Consider the following 24,089-nt stretch of genomic DNA (forward strand, 5'->3'; position numbering starts at 1 on the left):
GTCGCATTCATTTTTGGACCTGCGACTGCTGATGCCACACTCTCCTGCAGATGCATTACTTTTAGAAAAAAGGGCATGGAATAACTGAGAAAGTTCTACAATGTCTTCTTGTCTTTTGTTGCATTTTCTTTGTTAGCATCACTAGTAATAAATGTGGATCTCAGGGAAACCCGAAAACTTTATTGCGTCTGGTCCCATTTATACTCATTCTGTCAATTTAGTTCCTACTTTATCAAACAATTTCATTCACTACTAGCATCACACTAATGTTATTTTATACTTTAATCTGCTGACTGCAATTTAGGATGATAATGCAATTAAATAATAAAAAAATATTTCTGATTCCTTTAAATTCATGACTATCTCTCTGCATGAAGAGCTACTGTAAACAACAGAATAACCTAAAAGACAAATACTGTCAGATGGCACAAGACACAAGAAAAAGCATTAAAATATACTACTTCTAAAGTACTTTATGCTTTCAAAACATTAAATAACATCCTCAAACATGCTTGATGCAATCTGTGGAGTGGCTAGAATCTGAATCAAAAGCATTGGCTGCCAGGCATGAAGAAACACTGGACAGGGTACCAGACCATCATAGCACATGCACAGCCAAATTCACACAGGACCCAACTAAGAATCTCTAATTATTTGCAGTACTAGGGTGTTGTACCGTGTTAGCCATTATGAATGTAGAGAAAAGCCAAGCAAAATGACACCTTTTATTGGCTAACTAAAAAGATTACAATATGCAAGCTTTCGAGGCAACTCAGGCCCCTTCTTCAGGCAAGATGTAATTATTTGCACAGACACTTCTTTGTAATGTGGGCGCAATGCCTGAATGGCTGGAGAAAACCCAAACCAGACACAGAGTAAATGAGTAATCTCCACACACAGTGACTCAGTTTGCAAGTCTAAGAAAGTATGCTAGATCTGTGAGGCAACTGTACTAACCACTGCGCCACAATACAGCCCATTAAACTTTCAGCATTAATTCACATAAACATAATTTTTTTCTAAAGAAAACTGAAGTATGCATATTATATCAAATTTTAGTAGAAGGCCCTAAGACATACAATATAAACCATGTGCAATACATATAAATCTCATCCCTAAAATGTAAAAATCTTGCATAACTGCTTACAACTGAAAATTCACTTGTTTACTTTTAACACATTATTACATGCACTACTTTTTTCTTAAATTTATTTTGGGGTCAAGCAAGAAGAAACAATTTAATATGCAAGAGAAATTTCCATTTATTAAGAGCATTTGGAATCACACAAAGAGCAATCAAGTTAAATCTCCTAAAGCGCCATTCCAATCAAGATTAAATAACATTTTAAACATACAAAAGACATCGTAAATACAACAAAAGTAAAATGTTTACCTAAAGGAGATCCAGTACATGTTCCTCCGTTTTGACAATAGTCCTTGCAGTGGTTGATTTCACACTTTTCCCCAGAGAAATTAGGCCAACAATAACATCTCATTTCTCCTTTCTCATTTATAATACATCTTCCTCCATTTTCACAAGCTGGTCGACAGAGATCACCTGGGAAATGTAAGATAAAAATAATATGAACTGTAATAGAAAGTGCTTGCTACCTTAGAGAGTACTGATATTTTTTAAACTTATGAAATGTAAATAAAACAGCACAGTCAAGACAAAGTTGACCTATTTGTTAGAGATTTTATAAAGTACAAGACAAAAATTAAATCCAACAGATCACTTTCTGCTATTGATTCTAACTGACACAAGCCTATCTCTTAGTGTACAGAAAAAAGAACTTGGGTTTAGAAAGACAAAGAAATATGAAGGCTAAAATTTGAGGCCAGGATTTTTGCTTTTCTTCACTACCCAACTGGAAGGACCTCTACAGAAGGTTTGTAGATTCTTCGTGTGTTTCTGGGGGTTTCTTCTGGGGTAGTGGCGTCTTTTAATTGGTCATGTTAAATTGCCTTGGGGTAAGTGCGTGTATTTGTTGATGGATCCTGCATTATTGCTGGGTTGCACTCCAGCTCTCCACAACCAGAGAATGGATATATCTAGTTAAAAGTAGAAAGTAGACAGATGCAATAAGTTGATGTTTATATAAATGCATATCTTGAAATTATTAACAAATTATTTGATGCTAGCTGTACTACCATCTATGACCTGTTGAAATCTAAGTAATCAATGCAGACCTCAGTGTTAACATTTGCAGTGCAATGTGCAATGTGAATGTCTGTTATATGCCATTTGTTACAGGATTTGTAAAAGGAGAGTTAATGTTTGTGCTTCACCATCTATTGTAAAGACAGAGACATAGCAACCCGAACGGACCCACAGAGACTATCTCCTTTTATTAAGGTGGACAACGAGATTGAGGTAGGTGCATGTCACTTCATCTAATATTTTAACCACACTGCAATTAGTCAAAAGTCAAATTCAAAGTCAAAGTGGCAAATAATAAATTAAAAATAGAATTAAAATTTAAATTTAAATTTAAAATGAAACACAAACAAGACAAGACATTGTGCAAAGACAAGACAAAGAAGTAGCAGCAATATTTACGTGTAGTTAGCAATATGAACATGGATTCAATGTATGGTATTTGCAATCTAGATACATAAATATAGTCAACAGATATGTAATATAATAAATAAATAATAAATGATAGATATAGATAATAGAGAAATTATCAGTGTATGATAATAGTTGTTTAAGACATATGTAAACAATGATAGGTCAGAATGTTTCACAGCAGAAGGATATCAAGAGTGTCAAAATCCTTAAAGGTCAGTATGAGATTTTCAGTTCTTTTTTACTTGCACACTAGTCTTTGCAGGAAAGCGGCTCGCATGTATAAAAGTTCTGTATTAAGAGGTGGTTGAGGCAGTGTGGAAGATCCCAGGTGGCAGCATGGTGTTAAGGAGTCTGGCAGCTTGGGAGTAAAAACTATCCTGCAGCCTGGAAGATCTGGCTTTGATGCTGCAGTATCTTCTCTTGGATGGCAGAAGTGTGAAAAGTCCATGTGAGGGGTGTAAGGGGTCCTGAATTAGTGTATAGTTTGCTAAGTTCTGGCTACTTTGAACAGCTGTTTAAAATTGATCCTTCGGCTAGGACGTTGGATATCTCTGGGTCCAGGGTTCTTGAGGCTGATGCTCCAATTAACAGTGAACCACCCAATCTCACTGAGATTGCACAGGTGGTGAACCAGCTGAGGGTAGGGAAGACTGCAGGGATCTATGATATCCGCTGTGAACTTCTCCATGCTGGTGGTAAGGTTGTCCTCATGGAATTGCAAACAATCTTTGCTTTCATTTGGGAGACTGACATCATCCTAACTGATTGGAAAACGGGACTAGTCGTCCCTATCTGGTAAAGGAAGGGTGGTTGCCTGGATTGTGGCAACCACAGGGTGATAACACTGCTCTCTGTGTCGGGTAAGGTCTTTGCTAGGGTCATCCTCAATAGGATCTGTGATCACTTGCTCACCTACCAGCAAATGGAGCAGTCTAGTTTTATGCCTAAGAAGTCCTGGCACTGAGGGTTCTCATGGAGCGTAAACACGAATATCGGTAAAGTTTCTTTGCAGCCTTTGTTGATTTTCATAAAGCTGATCAAGCTGCTTATGGTATATCCTGAACCTTCGTGGGATCCCCTCAAAGTTGCTGTACATCATGGCCGGCCTATACACTGGTACTGTGAGTGCTGTGCAGAGTGGAGGCAGAACCTCTGTGTTTTTCCCAGATAATTCTGGGGTTCGTCAGGGGTGTGTTCTTGCTCCTACTCTGTTCAGTGCTTGCATGGAATGGGTGTTGGGCAAGGTCGTGGGGTCCAGAGGCCGTGAGGCATGTGTCGATGAAGAAAGATTCACTTATTTTGACTTTGCTGATGATGGTGCAATCTTCTCGGAGTCAATGGAGGCTCTGATTGCAGCACCCGAGAGACTGAGCGAGGAGTCTGAATGTCTGGGCTTTGCGAATGTCCTGGATAAAAACCAAGAACCAGGTTTTTAATGACCTCTTGGGCACAGCCATCAGCAGTGTGTTTGTCTGCGGAGAGAGTGTCGACCTTGTCGAAAGGTTTACTTACCTCAGCAGTGACATTCATGTCACTGTCAGTAGATGGATTGAGAGAGCATGCAAGGTCATAAGTTCACTGAAAAGGGGTGTGTGGTGCTCCCGATATCTATGCAAAACGATGAAGGTCCAAGTCTTTACAGTCCTGGTGCTTCCTTTCCTATCTTGCTATACTGTATGGTAGCAAAACATGGACCTGACTTGAGATGAAGACTGGACTCCTTTGGTACTGTGTCTATTCGAAGAATCCTTGGGTACTGCTGGTTTTACTTTGTCAAATAAGTGGTTGCCCATGCATTTTGAGGAAGCGTCAGTTACGGCAATATGGCCAAGTGGTACAATTCTGCGTGGGTGATCTGGCTGGCAGGATCCTCATTTTTGAGGACCTGAGTCTTCATCACCACCGAGTCACCTTGGACCAGGCCAAGGGGATGCCCACGTAACACCTGGCTACGGCAGATACAGGATCATTTCCGTTGGGTGGGACTGGGCTGTGTGTTTGCCTGGGGGGTTGCCAACTAGGATCCCATGCTGTTTCGTCATGTGGTGGGTGCAGCAATGTTCTGTATCAGTGCATGCTCCCCAACCTGTTCAATCTGGCATCAAACTACACAGTGCTTCCAGCAATTTAAGGTGATTGCCTTTAATTATATAATTGGAAGGTCTGATTTTGTCTTAAGTTGTAGGAGGGTGTCCTGAGTGTTTACAAGCTGACAAGCAATTAGTACAAGCATTCAACGTGTTAAGCAGTGCAGTGTCAACACTGTATATGGTGGGGATGGTGCGCTGCTGACCTCGACTCGGGACGTTGTGGGTCGGTGGGGGGAATACTTCGAAGACCTCCTCAATCCCATTAACATGCCTTCCAATGAGGAAGCAGAGCCTGGGGACTCAGAGGTGGGCTCCCCCATCTCTGGGACTGAGGTCACCGAGGTGGTCAAAAAACTCCTTGGTGGCAGGGCCCCAGGGGTGGATGAGATACGCCCGGAGTTCCTCAAGGCTCTGGATGTTGTAGGACTGTCTTGGCTGACACGCCTCTGCAACATCGCATGGACATCAGGGACAGTGCCTCTGGATTGGCAGACCGAGGTGGTGGTCCCCCTCTTTAAGAAGGGGGATCGGAGGGTGTGTTCCAACTACAGAGGGATCACACTCCTCAGCCTCCCTGGAAAAGTCTATTCAGGGGTCCTGGAGAGGAGGGTCCGTCGGATAGTCGAGCCTCGGATTCAGGAGGAACAGTGTGGTTTTCGTCCTGGTCGCGGAACAGTGGACCAGCTCTATACCCTTAGCAGGGTCCTGGAGGGTGCATGGGAGTTTGCCCAACCAGTCTACATGTGTTTTGTGGACTTGGAAAAGGCATTCGACCGTGTCCCTCGGGGAATCCTGTGGGGGGTACTCCGAGAGTATGGGGTACCGGCCCCCCTGATAAGGGCTGTTCAGTCCCTGTACGATCGGTGCCAGAGCTTGGTCCGCATTGCCGGCAGTAAGTCGAACCCATTTCCAGTGAGAGTTGGACTCCGCCAGGGCTGCCCTTTGTCACCGATTCTGTTCATAACTTTTATGGACAGAATTTCTAGGCGCAGCCAGGGCGTTGAGAGGGTCCGGTTTGGTGGGCTCAGGATTGGGTCACTGCTTTTTGCAGATGATGTTGTCCTGTTTGCTTCATCAGGCCGTGATCTTCAGCTCTCTCTGGATCGGTTCGCAGCCGAGTGTGAAACGGCTGGGATGAGAATCAGCACCTCCAAATCCGAGACCATGGGTGGAGTGCCCTCTCAGGGTTGGTAGAGTTCAAGTATCTCGGGGTCTTGTTCACGAGTGAGGGAAGAATGGAGCGTGAGATCGACAGGCGGATCGGTGCGGCATCCGCAGTAATGCGGGCGCTGCATCGGTCTGTCGTGGTGAAAAAGCAGCTGAGCCGCAAGGCGAAGCTCTCAATTTACCAGTCGATCTATGTTCCTACCCTCACCTATGGTCATGAGCTATGGGTAGTGACCGAAAGAACGAGATCGCGAATACAAGCGGCTGAAATGAGTTTCCTCCGCAGGGTGTCTGGGCTTTCCCTTAAAGATAGGGTGAAAAGCTCAGTCATCCGGGAGGGGCTCAGAGTAGAGCCGCTGCTCCTCCGCATCGAGAGGAGTCAGATGAGGTGGCTCGGGCATCTGATCAGGATGCCTCCTGGACGCCTCCCTGGTGAGGTGTTCCGGGCACGTCTAACCGGGAGGAGGCCCCGGGGAAGACCCAGGACACGCTGGAGGGACTATGTCTCTCGACTGGCCTGGGAACGCCTTGGGATTCTCCCGGAAGAGCTAGAAGAAGTGGCCGGGGAGAGGGAAGTCTGGGCATCTCTGCTCAAGCTGCTGCCCCCGCGACCCGACCTCGGATAAGCGGGAGACAATGGATGGATGAATGGATTCAACGTGTCAGGTAGGAAAGAAGAAAAGCAGGTGTTTTACAACTTTAGAATATTAGTGTATGCAAACTAAAGTGAGGCTAGTCTGTCTGATGTATTATGTTTGCCATACCTCAACAGAAAGAACATAAGTAAAAAATTATCCAAGACTGCAACTGAGTTCACCATACCAGGAATACACAGCCATTTGTTCTGTCAGCCAGTATGTTAATTGGCTATCAAAATGTAGTGAGATTGGGATACTTTGGAAATTTGAAACTGGAATGAAAGTCATGAGACAATCGTGTAATCTGTTGTCCACTGTGATTCCCAGTCATGTAATTTTCACATTCTCAAGACAATGAAACTAAGGAACTGCAGTTTAAATTTGACATACTCGCCTACTCAAAGTTGGGTATTGTATCACCAACTTTATAAGAATGAATTGAACTGAAAGGAACATGTTAAAACATATAAAAGAATGTGAATTAAGATTATGTAAAATTAGTATAGATCATTTTGTAGATAATATAAAATCACTGCTGTATCTCATAGTATAATAAACAACATATTAAAGTAGTATTTATTCATTTCATATCAGCTCCACAATTAATGGACTATACCATTTAGATTTTTGCACATCTTTCTGAAAGCTTTTACATGGTTAATGTTTTTGTTTCAATATTATGCTTAGTGTGTACATTGGATGTCTTTTAGCCATACTAAATGTGTCATTCTTGCACATTGCATTGGACAAGTAAGTGATAGTTTGTTTAATTTGAACTCGCTTATGGATGCAAGACCTTTAAAGGCTCACTCATGAATACATCAACACAAGTTATAATTTAGCCAACAGAACTAATCTACACATCTTTTAGGCACGTTGGCAAAGAAATCAGTAAACCCAGAGGAAGAACCCTGCAGAAACTGGGAGAAAGTGCAAACTCCACAAGGCACAAGATTCAAACACACAACACTAGATCCGTCCACTACTGTTCCACCAATTTAATTTAACTTGTTTTATTTTGGAATTATTTACTACCATTTCATTTCATTTACCCATGCTATAAATTTCACAAAGCTTGCTTAAGTAAGTATAATGTATGGTTATATACATTTGAGACAGTACTTTATCTGTGAATCCATGCAACCATTCTAAGCGTATCTTCAGTGAAAACTGCTATATAAGAAAAAAACTTCATGCATATACTATTTAACTAAACTAATCGAATTAACACTATTTTTATTTTTTAAATACACAAATGAAATGATTTTCTCTGCTTAAGCTAATTCCTCAGTTCCCCACCACTTCTGAATATAAATCAATATAAAATATCTTTTCAATTGTAACTTTTAAATTTCTCACATCTCAAAAAAACAGGTAAAATTAACATTTTTAATCCATGGAAAATCTGTCCTTTATGAAAAATATTTTGTTTTTCCAAAAACTCAGGGTTTAATTACAAAAAAAAGTGAATTTTCATTTATATCTTTTAAACATATTTGTATACATTCTGAAATAATTGGTTACTTCAGTCATGATGTGCTTACCTGAAATACTAATGTCACCACATGTTCCGTTTATCAGATATTTCCCTTCTGGACATGAACAGCTTGCTCCAGTTGGGTTCAATAAACACAGAAACTCGCAGCTTTTTTTTACGCATGGGTTAATTACTGTTAAAATATTTAAAAGAACACTTTGTTTAGCATAATTACAAATGATCGACATTGTTCTGTAATCAACATCTAGTAATACCACAAAAACAATGCAACTAAAAATTCAATAAATGTCATATAAGAAATGCTGGTTAATGAATAAATAAATAAGCAGTATCTGTAAGCCAAACCTCATCATGAAAGAGAGTTTACTCCTAAATAAAGAAGATTAAGCAACCAAAAGATCTTCTGGCTTGAATTCTCAGTATTTGTAGAAGCCACAATGTAATCAACTAAGGAATGAGTTTATGTGGAATATGTATATATAAATAAACTGTACAGTAGCTGTAGCCTTCAGGGAGAGCTATTGGAAAGAGTGGATAAATTTAAATATCTAGAGTCAGTAGTAACCAAAATGGCAAACTAAATTCAGAGATAACCCATACAGTGCAGTGTGGTTGACACAACTGGAAGAAGGTATCAGGAATATTGTATGATCAAAGAATTTAGGTGAAGGTTAAAGGTAAGGTGTTTATGACAGTCATAAGACCAGCAATAATGTATGGAGCTGAGAAATGGCCAGTATACTGACCGCAGGAAAATAAGTTAGAGGTGGCAGAAGGTTGAGATGGATGTGTGGAGTTACCAAAAAGACAGAATAAGAAATGAGACCATCAGAATTAGAACAAAAGGGAGTGATATCTAAGAAGGTACAGGAAAGTAGTATGGACATGTGATGAGAAAAGACAATGAATATATGGGCAAAAAAATGATAGGAATGGAAGTACAGTGGAAGAGAAAGTGAATGGGGGGGGGGGGGCAACACAGAGGTGAATGGTTAAAGTAAAAGAAGATCTGATGGACAAGGGCTTGACTGTAGAGGAGGTACAGGACTGAGCTGTATGGAGAAGATTGATCAAGCACATCAACTCCACAGAGAAGTGGGAAACGATAAAGGGAAGAAGAAGAAGAAGCTGTGAATGATGAACATGTAAAACAAATAAGAACTGCAAAGGAGTAATAAAACTAAGAAATGTTGAAATTACAAATACAAAACTAAATATACTTAGCCACAAAAGTAGATCTTTAAGGGACAGGACCATAATGTATTACCTAAATGAAATCATTCATGCTTTCTGGATGAACACATGACAACAACTACTTCCCAATAAAGTTTGTGTTTTAATGAAAGGTTAACTATTTTCCGACTTTCTTAAATCCAATTACTCTTTAGTAAAGTAAACAAGTTTGCTCATTAGTAAATGTCATGCTGCTACATGAAGTCTCTTTCAATGAGGATCTCACCTTTGCACCTGAAATTACAATTTACAATGATGCCTATAAACACAGAAATTAAAAGCAGTTTAATGCCTTACTTAATTTAGACTTAATAGTAATACTTTGGTCACTAGAGCAGCACAGTGATTAGTTCTCATCATGTTAACTGGAGATTCCCAATTGGTCGAGCATGGCTGAGCGGGCTCTTGGATGGACTAGCACCCTGTCTAACATGGTTTCCTTATTGTGGGCCCAGTGGTGCTGGGATAGGATTAAGCAGCTTTAAGAAATGTATGCTGCTATTTCAGTAATTAACTAGACAGCCTATTAAACACTGAAAAATGTGATGTTAAACACATGTTCTTCACTTGTGGCACTTGAAAGCACAAACTTATTTTTTCTTACCTGCCTGTGAAGCTAAATAACTTGTGTGGAGGATGGCCAGGATCCATGCCGGCCAGGACGCCCCTTCTACTTATGTTCTGGGAGAGCCATCAGAGACCCTTCAATACCTTTCCCCAGGACATGTGGAGCCCTCACCTGAGCGGGTGAAGGGACAGGAGTTTCCTGCCTGCTTTCACTCCCGTAAGGGTCGAGTTTAAGGGAGTCAAGTGTGCTACAACTGCGGACGCTGTGGCCACATCTGGCGGTGTTGCCCTATGAGGACGTCCAAGTGTAAGGGACGTCGGGGCAACACCCCCAGACCATTTGTTTTTGTTACCACAGGGCAGAGCTGTAGTGCTGAGGACACCGACTCCCCATTATGGAGAAGACCGGCCCTCGCGGGGCATGCCGATGAGAGCCATGGGTCTCATCTGGGTGAGGGGCAATGTGGAGGATGGCCAGGGTCCATGCCCGGCCAGAACGCCCCTTCTACTTATGTTCCGGGGGAACAGCCCCCGGAACGCTTGGTGGCAGCCTCTCTGGTTGATGATGATGCCTCAGTTTCCCACTGAGTTTCATAGGAGATGGAGATCTTCCCAACCCTGTGAGGACCTGGGATGGCCGCCAGGGGGCGAGGCAGAGATAGTTAAGCCCAGCTAGTCTAATCATGGGCCCCACATGGGAATGCAATTGGGAATAGGTGAGCAAGCACCAGGAGCACTCCCGGGAGGGCCATAAAAGAAGCCAGCAACCACCACTCAGGGCCAGAATCGGAAGGAAGAGGACGAGGTGCCTGAGAGGAGTGGTGGTACCAACGGAAGGATTGCTGTCTTGAGAAAGAGGTACTTTGGGACTGTGTAATACCTGTGGGGTTCATGGGGAAGACGTGCCCCACAGGTGAAGAAAAAGATTTATTGTGTTTATTGCATTAAGTGCTTGTGGGACTGTGTTGGGCCTGTGGTACACGGGGAAGACGTGCCCCACGGCTGAAGAGAAAATAAAAAGATTTGTGTTCAATTTATACGCGCCTCAGTTTGAATCTGTGCAGGGTCGGACGCTTATATAGCGCCTTATTCACACTTGCTAAGCTAAAGGGATTTCTCCTGTTGGATATTGTCAGTGTAGGATTATTATTGCATTGCTCCTATAACAGGTTTCCACCTTAACTGTACTTGCGTAAATTAAACCAGGGTCAAAAACATGAATACTGCGCATGCATACTTTGAAATAAACATTTATTTGTTTTTCTAGTGATAAGTTGATAAGAATATAAAACATATCCAACACTTTTTTTGTGATGTAGGTTAATAAACTCGTTAAGATTCTCTTTTCAGGATGTTTAGTGACATAGGCTAGAATTGATATTGCTCCCTGTGACCCTGAAATTGTGTTAAATTGATTTTATTTCATACACAAAAATGGATCCAAAATAGAGATGAGGTAATTACTTCATCCATCCATCCATCCATTTTCTAACCCGCTGAATCTGAACAGAGGGTCACCTGGGTCTGCTGGAGCCAATCCGAGCCAACACAGGGCACAAGGCAGGAACTAATCCTGGGCAGGGTGCCAACCCACCACAGGACACACACAAATTACAAACACAAATTACTTTTTGTGTTCAATTCAGTAACAAAGTAAATGTCTGAAATTGCTGAGAAATCAACTATAATATCTGAAATTTTAACTACTAACTCAAATGTAGCTACAATTTCAACAAACAGAAAATTTCTTTGTTTTTTATGGATAGTTTGACTGCATTGCAACTTGATTCCCGACCACTTCTACATAAAATAAATAAATCAATGAAAGTTAACGTAAGCTTCTAACATAACATAATTTTAACCGTTTTTTTCTTTCCAGCAGTTACTTACTGTTTGGTTGTTTATAACGATGAGATACCAGTATGCTGGTAACCTTTTCAAGTCCTAAACTAAGGTATTCCACTGGTTCATGACCATATTTATGAACTTTAAACACATTGTTTTTCATGCCAGCTCCATAAATATAATCTTCAAAAATGTCAATTCTGTGAGGCTGATGTATCCCTGAATGAAGAGAAAAGTAAAATTGAAATACTTTTGATTTTTTTTAAGTTGACAATAATCACAGCAGTAACTTCAGATTTTCTTGGTTTAATGCTCTTCATTAAAATTTTAATCCGGCCTTAATATCAGTGATAGATATACATAATAAAAAGAACAGTTAGGTTATTAAATATGACTATTTATCCAATATGACACAGAGGTTAGAGAGTTAACAGAAGTTCAAATAGTGAACAAATCAGTGTGGGACTACACTGAGTCATTCATACCCTAATGTATAAATATATTTGTTAAAAACTAGCATTAAGTGCATCATAATTTGTAATGAAATACCCTGTTCAAGCCCAAAATTGAACCGGTTTATTGGACTTTGACTTGTGGAGGTTTGTGCAAAGCACAAACTTACTCAAACAGTACATACAACTGGTATTTCATAAAGTGTGATTGAAATAAATAAGGAAAAAATGAATACACTTCCAAAATAACTAACTTTTGAAACCAAAAGCAAATTGAAACAGAAACTACCAACAGATATCACTGTATACATAAATGACAATAGTGCTGATAACTGATCAAATAAGAAAAAAATTAGGTTCTTCTTATCTGCTTACCATGTTTGCTGCCAATAACTACCACAGAATCAGACCCATCAAAGCGTAAACTTCCAATTACAGACAACTCTGGATCAGCCCAGTATAAACGCTGGTTAAAATAATCTATTGCTAGTCCTGCAAAAATGTAAAGAATCACAAAAAGTCAATCAGATTGATTCAGAAAATAGATTGCACATCTTATGCTCTGAATATCTTATTTTACATTTCTGCTTCCATCAGTCCTTTCATGCAGCTGGCCATCCTGGTCAGTTTATTCAGGATTTTGCATCTGGTGACTGCAGCATAAAATATTTCATTGACCAGTAGAGGCTGGTAGAACATCCCCAGAAGTTTATCCACTGAGGAAATCACCGCAGGAAAAAAAGCAAAACATTTGATCATGTTAATCGGCTCATGCTCACAGAGTTAAATAAATATGTTTAGTGTTATTTTCATTATAAAGTTATGTGCAGATATTATTGCCTTAATGAAACTTGCAGTGCACTTTCTTTTTTTATTTTGTGCAGCACTGTGACAATTCCATTGCATAGTACTTATTTAACTCATATCCTACTCAAGACTATTGGTAATTTATGCCAAAGTTTTATAGTCTACTGACATGTGCACTCTAATGGAAGATAAGGATCATCTAGCCTGTTTTCTCTGCTCTTTATCAACCTGTCAAGATAAGCTTTCTCTTCCCCCTGCTTCCAAAAATTACCTTATACCATATTCCTAACTGTCTTAAAATCTTTTTCATTCTCAAGCCTTCTTAATTGTTTTTATTCTCAAAAACCCTGAAGAAATTAACTGAACTCCTATGAAAGGTCTTAAAAATAGATCACATATTGCACAACTTCTACTTACAGTATACGTTTCAAAATAAGATGGGTCTTCCTACCAACACTACCTGGGAGAAGCACTGTCCTCTGCATGCCATAATTTCTGGTAGGCACTTCTATTAGATGTTTGCACAGTAGATGGTAAAGCTTGTTTCAATAATAGAAAAACATCCAAGTTAAAGGGAAACTGAGCACACTGGAACAATGCACTGGCCTTCTGTCTCTAAACCAGGGCAAGAACACAGAGACATTTTTTCTCTGTAGGTTTTTATTCTTATTTTTTAGTTTGGTTTATTAAAATTCAGTAAAAGACTGAACAAATTAACACTAACATACAATCACAATAAATAAGGCCTGCCTTCACATTAACAGAAAGGGATTTGACTACTGTGATGTGCACAAAGTGTAAATGAATGTTATTTATTAAACTACAGAAATGAGTCTCTAACTGTTTAACAGTATGTTATATAAGAGAAATTTTTCTACCGTTATTAGATAATATCATAACAGGAGTCTAAAAGTATTACTTTTTAAAATTATTAACATTTTTATTAATACATTAATCATCATCCTAGGACCAATAATGAAAATTGTGTTCATTAAATTTATTCTTCGCTAAACATGTACGTCTTTATCTAAAATTCTGTTGTGAAATGAAAGTTTTAGTGCACCATCAGTGTGAGTATTACTTGTTTCAAATTTTCTTTTCAATTTCTTCTTCTTTACTTTGACATTAGGTTTGTCTTTTACTTTGCAATATTGTTTGAAAGTAACATGATCGAATTCAGCCATTCTTACTGTAGAGAAAATAATAGCATATTGATCTCTGAAGTTCATAACAAATCAAAGAACTTTAGGAGAAACTAATAAACTATAGAAACCATTTAGGATTGACTTTCCAAAGTATGATGGTATACAGTAGTTGGACTTAATTCAGATAAATATTGTTAACCGATCATGAAACTGATGATAACATCCTACTAAACCGTAAGTAGGATTAGTAGGTGCCTACTGCTCCATTCGTTGGAGACATTTATTGTGCCAACAGTGTGGGTTAGTGACTATGTGCTTAATTATAAATTACAAAATATAGGTCTAAATCTAATTACTGACTTATTGTGTGACCATTTACTCACCCAAAAAGGAAACTAATACACAAATAATTTGTGATACACGTCATTGGATGAAAGTTGAAGTACAATCATAAAATACAAATTTAGTAATTCCACTTTCTTGTCCATGAATTTAAACCACTTTTCTGTAATTACGTTTGAAATTAAAACTACCAAAAAATAAGGAAGGTTGAACCTGATCTTGATTTCACAGACAGCTTAGAATTCTTATCTGAGAATCTTGCCATTTCTTAAGCCAGTAAGAGGTACTCTATACTTGGGTGTGCTTCTACATCTCCAAGAGGAGAAACCTAAGAAGATACTATCATGTTACAGTAAATAACAATCTACCATGGTTTACAAATTATATGAAGATGTTTTCTAATATAAGATGAATAGTAGAGTGGAGACCTTTACCCTCTAGACTGGATACAATATTACAGACTGCAGAATATTCCTAATTTTACAAATGGGTCCTGTTCAACATGTACTATAGGACAATAGAAATGTATACTGGCATACGGAAAACATGTTACCATCACAGAGTGAACAAGCTAGGAATTGCTCCCAGCCTGTCTGGAGCTGTAAAACAGCAGCACTACCCTCTGTGTCATTCATAATGATCAATACTCACCAAAAACAAGCAAGACCAGGTCAGAATCCTTCATAAAATTAATTCTTCTATTTATAAACTTTTTAAAACCACAGACAAGAAGAATAAAACTGAATGAAAAATAACAATTTATTAATTGTAATTTGTAAAGCAAAGGTCCTGTGAAATCTATGTACAGTAAATAAAATTCTTTTCGTGTTTGAAACGGAAATGACGTATGACCACGGGTAACGGAAATTACGTATGACCACAGAACATATTATAATATAGGAACTTATTATTTGTGTGAGAGTTATTTTGCTGATATTAAAAAGAAGAAAAAAGACTGTTTAAATAAGGAGCTGAGAAGGTGAATGTAAAGAAGATGCCAGCGGTAAAGCAAGTGAGACTCCGTAATATGGACGGTTGGGTGCACGGAGAAGAATTGTCGGCTAACCTAGAAGGACCTTCGGAGCACACGGTTTTACTTTGCTTTTATGGTGCGGGTAGGGTTGCCACCCGTCCTTTAAAATACGGAATCGTCCCGTATTTGAGAATGAAATTGCGCGTCCCGTTTTGAATCAATATGTATGCGTCCCTTATTTTTTTGTATTAAAAGTGGTAACCCTAGGTGCGGGTGTCGGCTATGGATGGACGCTAACGCTGAGACATCCGGGTGAGATGGACTTCTTCCTTCAGCAAAGGAATCGTCGCCAGGCCGGTGAGATCGCTTCTTTTACATTTAAATTCAGTATACAAGTCAGCGGAACATATCTGACTTGATCACTGGATTCATTGCAGATTTCCCAGGCCGTGTGAATTTAGACTTTAAAACAAAGTTAATATAAAAGAGACTGGGGAACGTGTGGGGATTGTGTGTGTGTCTAATTTATATTTGTATATAGATGTAATATAGGTTTAAGTACTGTGAATATATTTGTGCTGTTTGTAAATAGGGTAATTTTCCGTTTCTTTTCCTTGCTTGCTTTCTTTCTTTGCTGTTTCGCCGTTTTCTGGTGGCATATTAATTAGGGTTTGTGCAGTTATTATAGATTTGACAAGGATTTAAAGGGTGTTTATTGTTTTGTTTGATTTATAAAATATTCTTTTTTAATTGTTTAAAGAATTGTTGGGGCGATTATTTCCTTTGTATAAATTCATAAAAAACAACTCCAGATGAGGATATCAAATTGGGGCTAAGGTTCGGTTGGGTTCCGTACTTAATAGAATTAATTTTCCTAAGAGTAGGAGATTTTTGTGTGTGCTGGGCTCCTCATTCAACTTAAGAAGAATGTGCTACACCTTGATAGTAAGAGAGATGAAGAAAACAGCTTTGCGTCTTTCTACTTTTTAACTGCGCCGAGCTGTAAACAATGTGAAGACGAGACAGCCTTCAGCAGCGAGGGGTCGTAAGAACAAAGTGGACGCTGGGAGGTGCGGAATGTCGGGCTTTTCCTCCGGGTCAACAGCTTCGCAGTTTCGGGCAGCGTCCTCTCTTCTCGCACTGTTTGTCACACTTCAATTGCTCCGTTGGCTCCTGGGGCAGAGGAAATCTTTGCGAATAAGTGTAATCAGCGCTATCAAACCGGGACTCTCTTGGTAAATTGCGGTGCACGGCTACTTACTGTCCCTTAAGATGAATTCGGGTCACTAAAACCCCGCAACATTCAAGGTTGCTTGTGTGATGAATTCTTTTAAGAAAATGGAAGGTTTACATCTAAAAAGATGTACCGACCTCTTCATGTTAAGTATTAGACTTGGGAATTGTTTGGACCTTCTGCCCGTTAAGCACGGAAAGGCAGCATCCACATTTCTCACAATAATTTTTCACTTAAATCACAGGCTCATAGTGCAAGGTTGTCAAGCAGGTAGTACTGCAGTAGTACTCAATGTATCTTTACTTATTAAATGTTAATGTTTGACTGTTTAATAATTTATACACTTCTTATATCTTCTTCAAATTCTTTTATCAAAATGTTTTACTACTTAATAATTAATATTTATATAATTTCCATTTATTGTAAATGCTCTTTATTTGTTCAAAAATAACATTGGTAATTAACAAACCTATTTTATAAATATTACAGTTTAGTTTTTTTCCCTTGCACTTAGTGAGCGAAGCCATTGGGTAATCAGCTAGTTAAAAATAAAATGTTTTCTTTCAAGGCTATTCAGTGAACATGACTGTGATCAAAACCACCTAAGGAAAGTTTTGTTATTTTTTTCTTAAAAAACTAAGCCATTTCTCATTTCATCTTCATTAATCAAAGAGGCCAGTGGAATCCAACTATATTTATTCAGCTAATTTATGTGAGGATTGTAACAAAAACAATAAGCATTACTAAGAAATAAAAGAAAAATGAAATGTGCAGTAACATAACCCTTAGTTCCATCTATCACCTCACACCAAAATAAAAACTGACCTAATTCATGAGATAAACCTTCACTCATGTCTTCAACATGGATATGAAGACTTTTACATGGGCACTAGAAATGCCAGGTGATGGGCAATGCACTTAAATGAAAGGAAAGTAGACATTACTGATCAATTGTGTAGCATCCTGGTGGTCACCTGAAGATTGCCTCTATTGAGAGGAACAAATAAAAAAGAGAGAACAGTCACATGACAATAAAAGAAAAAAATAAAACAAACCAATGAGACTGCCCAGGCCAGTGTGTTATCATTTATGGATTGCTGGAATGGAATTCTACCACAAGGGGATCTTAAAACTTCTAAAACATTTGGCAAAATTGCATCAATCAGAGTGGTAATTTTGGCTTATAAAATTAATAAATGTATTACTGGCATGTTTTGATAAAGCATACTCACAGTTAAATTCACAGTATCATTGTTCTAATGGAATTCTTATTTTGCAATACTAATGTGAACTTACATAATCTGAAACCTAATTATTTACTTTTCTGTCTTGTCCTTTCCACTGCAAATCTTTGTCCACCTTTTGGTGATGGTGAACCAGAGATTTAATTTCAGATTAATTGTATAAGAAATATAAAATTCTGACTACCAGAGAAGTTAATCATTAAAAAACCACAACAATAATACTTAGCTTATTATTGCATGATGGATGTGTTATAATTAATGCAACAATAAAGTAAATGTTCATATAAACACACAAGTTATAATCTTAAAAAAAAAAAAATTAGTCTTAAAAAATGAGAGCAAAGGGTAGTTATACATAACAAAGGGATCTTGGGTAACAAAAAAGTTGCAAGAGCTTTATGTATATTAACAAAAATGGAAAAGGAAGGAAAGTAAGTAGAACTATCTTAAATTCAAATATTGTCAGATGTTAAAACAAATTCTTCTATTGGTTGACATTCATCTATGAGGATGCACTTCTCTAAATGTCAACATGATTCTTATCATTGTAACACATATTGGCGCTTTTGTGTATCCTGGCCCATCACCTATCAAAATGCTGAATGAGAATGATCGTACTCCTACCTTTATTACATCATTACTTAAATCATCCCTTCTCATTCTGCTCTATTTCCACATTTGATTATAATCACCTGGTATTGTTATTTTTCTTCTTTAGAGATTGTTATTTTTGGTGTACTGTACTGTTACATTCTTTGTGATTTTCAAAGATAAAATGCGTGTCCAGAAAAATAACATCATCCACATTCATTTTGCATTTTTGAAGACCATGTGTTTTGACATTTGACTGTAACAATGCTTCATCACTTACTAACATACTAAGTTTATTGCTGTATAAAGCTTGTTATTAATCTCTAAGTATAAGTGTACATTTAAATACAGTATATAAGAATACAGTATGCATACCAAAATTCAATAACAACTAAACATGTGGTGCTGGTTTGGATATCATGATGAAAACTCTTGAAATATAGCTTGATGATCAAAAAAATCTGGGTTATATTTTTTCAGGTTTCAGAATCACTGATGTACCCAGATGAGAAAAAGACATATGACACATCCAGCATTTCACTTTATATAACCCAAAAAGTGAAATTAATGGTCACCATGTACAGTATATCACTGTTTTCATCACACATTCTTCTTAGGCAGTGTGGCCATTACATATAACTATGCCGATCTTCTTCATGAATTATATATTTGATATGCTCTGTGTTAATTAAGTTAGTCCATCCCTGTGGTAGAAGTTTGTCACATCTGTACTGACAAACTGTTTTACTAACAATTACTAAATTAGAGTACATCCAGGAGATACTGAATATATGATCTAAGCAGCCATTTTAGCTGCTGCTGTAGTCAGTAAATTACATTAAGTTAATCTTTTGTTATTTCTCTTAAGGAACTGTCCAATCATTTAAAAAACTGATCTCTGGATTTGACATTTTTAGTTCATTTAAGACTAAAATTTTTAGGCTGATACACTGCTGCACATAACAAACAGTATTTTTCAAACTATTCCTTAAAAAGAAAGTAAAACTAGGAAAGCTGTCAAAGATGGATTACAGCAAAATGATTGGGAGTCTCAAAGGACTATACATTATGATTCTGATTTAAAAAGTAAAGGCTTTGCTGGCAAAGCATACCAAAGCACTTTCCTTTTACATTACAAGTGCATTAGGAGACGGGGTACATTTGCTGCCTTTACTCTCAAGATAAAGCAAAAGTGCAATATAATTTTCTTAAAAATTGGAAAAATGCCAGTAGTCAAGGAAGACCATATGCTGATCACTCTCGTGGCATAGAGGTAAATTGCTATCCATTTCCTAAGCAACAGCAATGAGCAAATGTAACTAAACAACAAGCACATCCATTTAATTATTCTAAAGTGTCTGATGACTATTGATTTATCCAATTTATTCTACTAAAATTAGCTTTTTATACTCCCAGTTGGTTTATTTGTTTACTATTGCTAACGCATGATAAAATCACTCTCTCAATTTTCTATAATAACGCATTAGTGGATATTACTGTTTCTGGTTATGTTCAAACAACATTTTCAAAAGAAAAGAGAAGATTCAGGTCTAATGTTTTACCTTTTCAGAATGTGGATTTTCAAATACTTAAGAACATTGCTATGACAATATATTTATATGTGAACTTTACAGTGAATTAATCTAATAATCACACTGCTCAGTATTCGCCACAAAACAAGTAAAAAAATACAGCACAAGTTACTCATAAGTCCTTTGTATATTTAGCTATTTGGTATTCATTTACTCTTCATTTTTCTTGTGCAGAAAGCGGACATGTGGAGCATTATCTTCAAAGAAGGTCTCTGCTATCATCTCTGAAGACTGTTCAGCTGGACTGTGGTATGACATATTAAGTTGCTGCAGCAGTCCAGCCCTGGATAGCAGTGGCCCCAAGCGGCAAAGCAGGCTGCTCTGGATTCTTAGGAGGTACTCCTTACAGTAGATTCAGAAAAAGACCATGCAGCCTGCCTTCTCTGTCTCTACATAGAGTGGATTCAGAGAGTATTCAGACCCCTTCACTTTCTGCACACTTTACTGGAACTCTCAAGGACCTCTCTGTATTTAGGTGCATTCATCCTTCCCTCAGTTCTGTTCAGTTTCCCAATCCCTGTTAATGAGAAGCACCACCGCAGTATGATGCTGCCACCACCCTGGTTCACTGAAGGGCTAGTATTAAGACAGGTGATGAGCAGTGCCTGGTCTTCACCAGGCATAGTGCTTGTAGTTCTGTCCAAAAAGTTCCATTTTTGTCTCGTCAGACCAGAGAATGTTTCTCCTCATGCTTTAAATAGTGTTGCATGCCTTTAAATGAAGATTGGCTTCTGTCTACCCACTCTACCATAAATGCCTGATTGATGCAGTGACATGGTTGTCCTTCTGACAGGTTCTCACATCTCAGTAGAGGTCTTATGGGGCTCTGTTAGACTGACCATTGGATTTTAGGTCATCTCCCTGACCAGGACCCTTCTTGACTAGTTACTTAGTTTGACCAGACAAGAAACTCTAGGAAGAATGGTTCCAGGCTTCTTCCATTTCATAATTATTGAGACCACTGTGTCCTGGGAACACTTAAAGGTTTTAGTTTTATACCCTATCCCTGATTTGTACCTCAGCACCATTTTATCATGGAGGTCTAAAGAAAGTTTATTGGACTTCATAGCTTGTCCTGACACACAGTGTGAATTGTGGGACCTTATATACACGGGTGTGTAAAATTCAAAACTATGGTTAAACAATTCAATTTGCCACAGATGGACTCCAATTACGTTCTAGACACATCTCAAGAAAAATTAAAAGCAAACTATAATTTGGAGGGCCACAGCAAAGGGTCTGAATACTTATATTAATGAGAACTTTCCGTTTTTGATTTTTAAAGAATTTGTATCCCTTCTGAAAACATATTTTCACTTCGTCGTTATGGATTATTGCATGTAGATTGATGGGCAAAAATGCAATAAAGTATGCAGAAAGTGAAGTGGTCTGAATACTTTCTGAATCCACTGTGTACACAGACGAAGATGGCCTTCTGCTTTAGATTGCCACACACTGATTATTTATGAGTGAGCTGGGCTGCTTTTGTTTCCTTGGGCTTTATTGCCTTGTGTTCACAACTTCAATTCAGTGCTAAGGGCTGTGCACACTTTTGTACGATTGTATACTGTATTTTTCTCATATGCCGTAATAATTATTAGACATGCTTTTCTTGTAATATTATTTTGCTCTGTTTTTGTTAAATGCGTGTTTTTTTCTTGCTCACATAACACTGAACATGACACAGAAAATAAAATTTCAGTCTCTTTCACAGATCTTGTATATTATAGCTTAACTTAATCCAGTTCAGTGTAGGATGATGCAGAAATCAACTGCGGATGGGCCACCAGCCCACCAGAGGGCACATTCACACACATAACCACACTTCCATGGGGCCAATTTAAAACTGTCAGTTTATTTAACATGCATGGCTTTGAGATGTAGAACTAGAAATGGAGTACAGGCAGAAAACCTCACAAAGACACAGACTGGCAGTGACTGAAATCCAGGATACTGGATCTGTGAGACGTGATTGATAAGCACTGTGCCACTGTTCTGTGTTATGCACCTACCTAAGTGGAGTTTACATGTTTTTCTTCATGTCTCTCTGTTATTTTGGTGCTATAATATGTGAGGGTTCTAGAATCAAAATCCACCTATTATAATTATTCATGCCCCAGATGCTCACAACTTATCTTAACTGTATTACAGAAAAATTTCAGACATCCTGTTACATGACTCCAGCACATCTTAAGACTGCTATATGTAATTCAAATTATCTGCTAAATTTTTAAAGAATACCTACTGTTCTACCGTGATGGAGAAAAAGTTGGTGGAAGAGGGTTGAAAAAATTATTTATACACCATACCTGTCAACCTCTTCTACAAAAATGAGTTGGAGGGAAATGTATTAAGGGTAAAATTTGCACTAACATTAGTATAGACACATGGAATAAGCTAACAACTAATGTGGTGGACAGTACAGTAGAACTTCAGGTACTTTCAAAACTACAGTTGATGTTAATTTGGAAGAATTAATTGGCTAGGACTGGAGAGCTTAGTTGGACTGAATGGCCTTTTCTTATCTAGATTATTCTAGTGTTCCATATCATACCATACCATTCTCCAACCCGCTGAATCCTAACAGGGGGTCATGGGGGTCTGCTGGAGCCAATCCCAGCCAACACAGGGCGCAAGGCAGGAACCAATCCCAGGCAGGGCGCCAACCCACCGCAGGACACACACACACACACACACACACACACACACACTAGGGACAATTTAGGATTCCCAATGCAAATAACCTGCATGTCTTTGAAACATAGGAGGAAATCGGAGCACCCGGCGGAAACCCACACAGAGACGGGGACAGCATGCAAACTCCACGCAGGGAGGACCTGGGAACTGAACCTGGGTCTTCTTACTGCGAGGCAGCAGCTCTACCACTGCGCCACTGTGCCACCCTTTCTAGTGTTCCAATGTTCTAAAAAAATCCTCTATGAAAGCTCACAGTAAGTTTGATTCCTCAATCCTCCCTTTGTTGATGACTCATAAGTTATAAAAATAAATACTGATAACTATTTATTGAGTAATAATGCATTTATTTTGATTGAATTGCTGCATAATTATCTATATATTAAAATGTTGAGAGGTGTAATTTCAATGCAGCATTTACCTATCAGAATCTAAGATACTCTGCTATTTGAAATCCTCTTTATTAGAAACTGTGTAGAAAAATATCACATACGAATTGTGTTAATATTGTTAAATTAATTAATAAAATAAAAATATGCTTCAAACAGGACTTAACATCAATGCTGCATTTACCAGTGGCTAAATTAAAATATGTAAATAGCTTCTTATGAAGCTGGGTCCAGGGCAAATTTAGCAAAGGGGCATTGAGTTTTCATGAGGTTGCATGTGTAAGTACAATACAAAAAAAAAAAAAGTACCACATTATTTCCAATTCACATTTCGCATTTAAAAGTGTATAAGCAACAGATTACAGCATTCAGTGTTGCAGGGTTACACTGTAACAAGTTAAACATAGGTTTATCAATAAACGCATGGTACACAGAAAAACAACACACAGCAATGAATATACAGTTCTCTGCAGTGGAGGATTATAAAATAAAATAAATGTTTAAAACAAATTAAAGAATGTCCCTTCTGTAGCTTAGTTCACTGCATAGCTATTGCAGGTTAAAAGTAAACACTTGGAAATGTTGGCATGTTATCATATAACCGAATTTACCAACAAAAGGAAAAGCACTTAGATTAAAACATATGGATATTATTTTCTGTGATGTGGTGCAATAATCAGTTTTTCATAACTGTACTTTTCATTATTGTGTGGTGCTTTTTTCATATTTTTCATATTTATTTGCAGTGTATTCCCTCTCGCCATTGCAAAACTAGAGAACATGCAAGATTTCATCAAATCAAATATTTCTGCATCCCACTTTGAGGTGACTTTTGTGGCCATATTTTTGCCATTGTTGGTAATATGAGTTGCCATTTTGCCATTGTTGGTAGACATATGAGTGCTAGTATTGTGTTAGTGAAGAGACTGTGACTGGGTTCACACATTTATCAAGCTCTCTCCATAGTGAACGCTGTTCTAATGCCCCTTACCAGCCTAACACAGCAGAGTACAGTG

General features: G+C 38.2%; 1 protein-coding gene across 1 annotated transcript in view; it reads right to left on the reverse strand.

Annotated features, from left to right (window-relative positions):
* Positions 1-24,089, reverse strand: part of lrp1bb (low density lipoprotein receptor-related protein 1Bb) — a 2,167,948-nt gene that overhangs the window by 63,376 nt on the left and 2,080,483 nt on the right. The window contains exons 80-83 of the mRNA XM_051931086.1: positions 12,438-12,554; positions 11,656-11,829; positions 8,012-8,137; positions 1,394-1,558 (exon numbers count right to left, since the gene is read on the reverse strand). Of these exons, the coding sequence (XP_051787046.1) occupies positions 1,394-1,558; positions 8,012-8,137; positions 11,656-11,829; positions 12,438-12,554 (582 nt within the window). The remainder of the gene's footprint in view (positions 1-1,393; positions 1,559-8,011; positions 8,138-11,655; positions 11,830-12,437; positions 12,555-24,089) is intronic.

The sequence above is a fragment of the Erpetoichthys calabaricus genome, chromosome 8 (genome assembly GCF_900747795.2).
Source record: "Erpetoichthys calabaricus chromosome 8, fErpCal1.3, whole genome shotgun sequence".
Classification (NCBI taxonomy): Eukaryota; Metazoa; Chordata; class Cladistia; order Polypteriformes; family Polypteridae; genus Erpetoichthys; species Erpetoichthys calabaricus.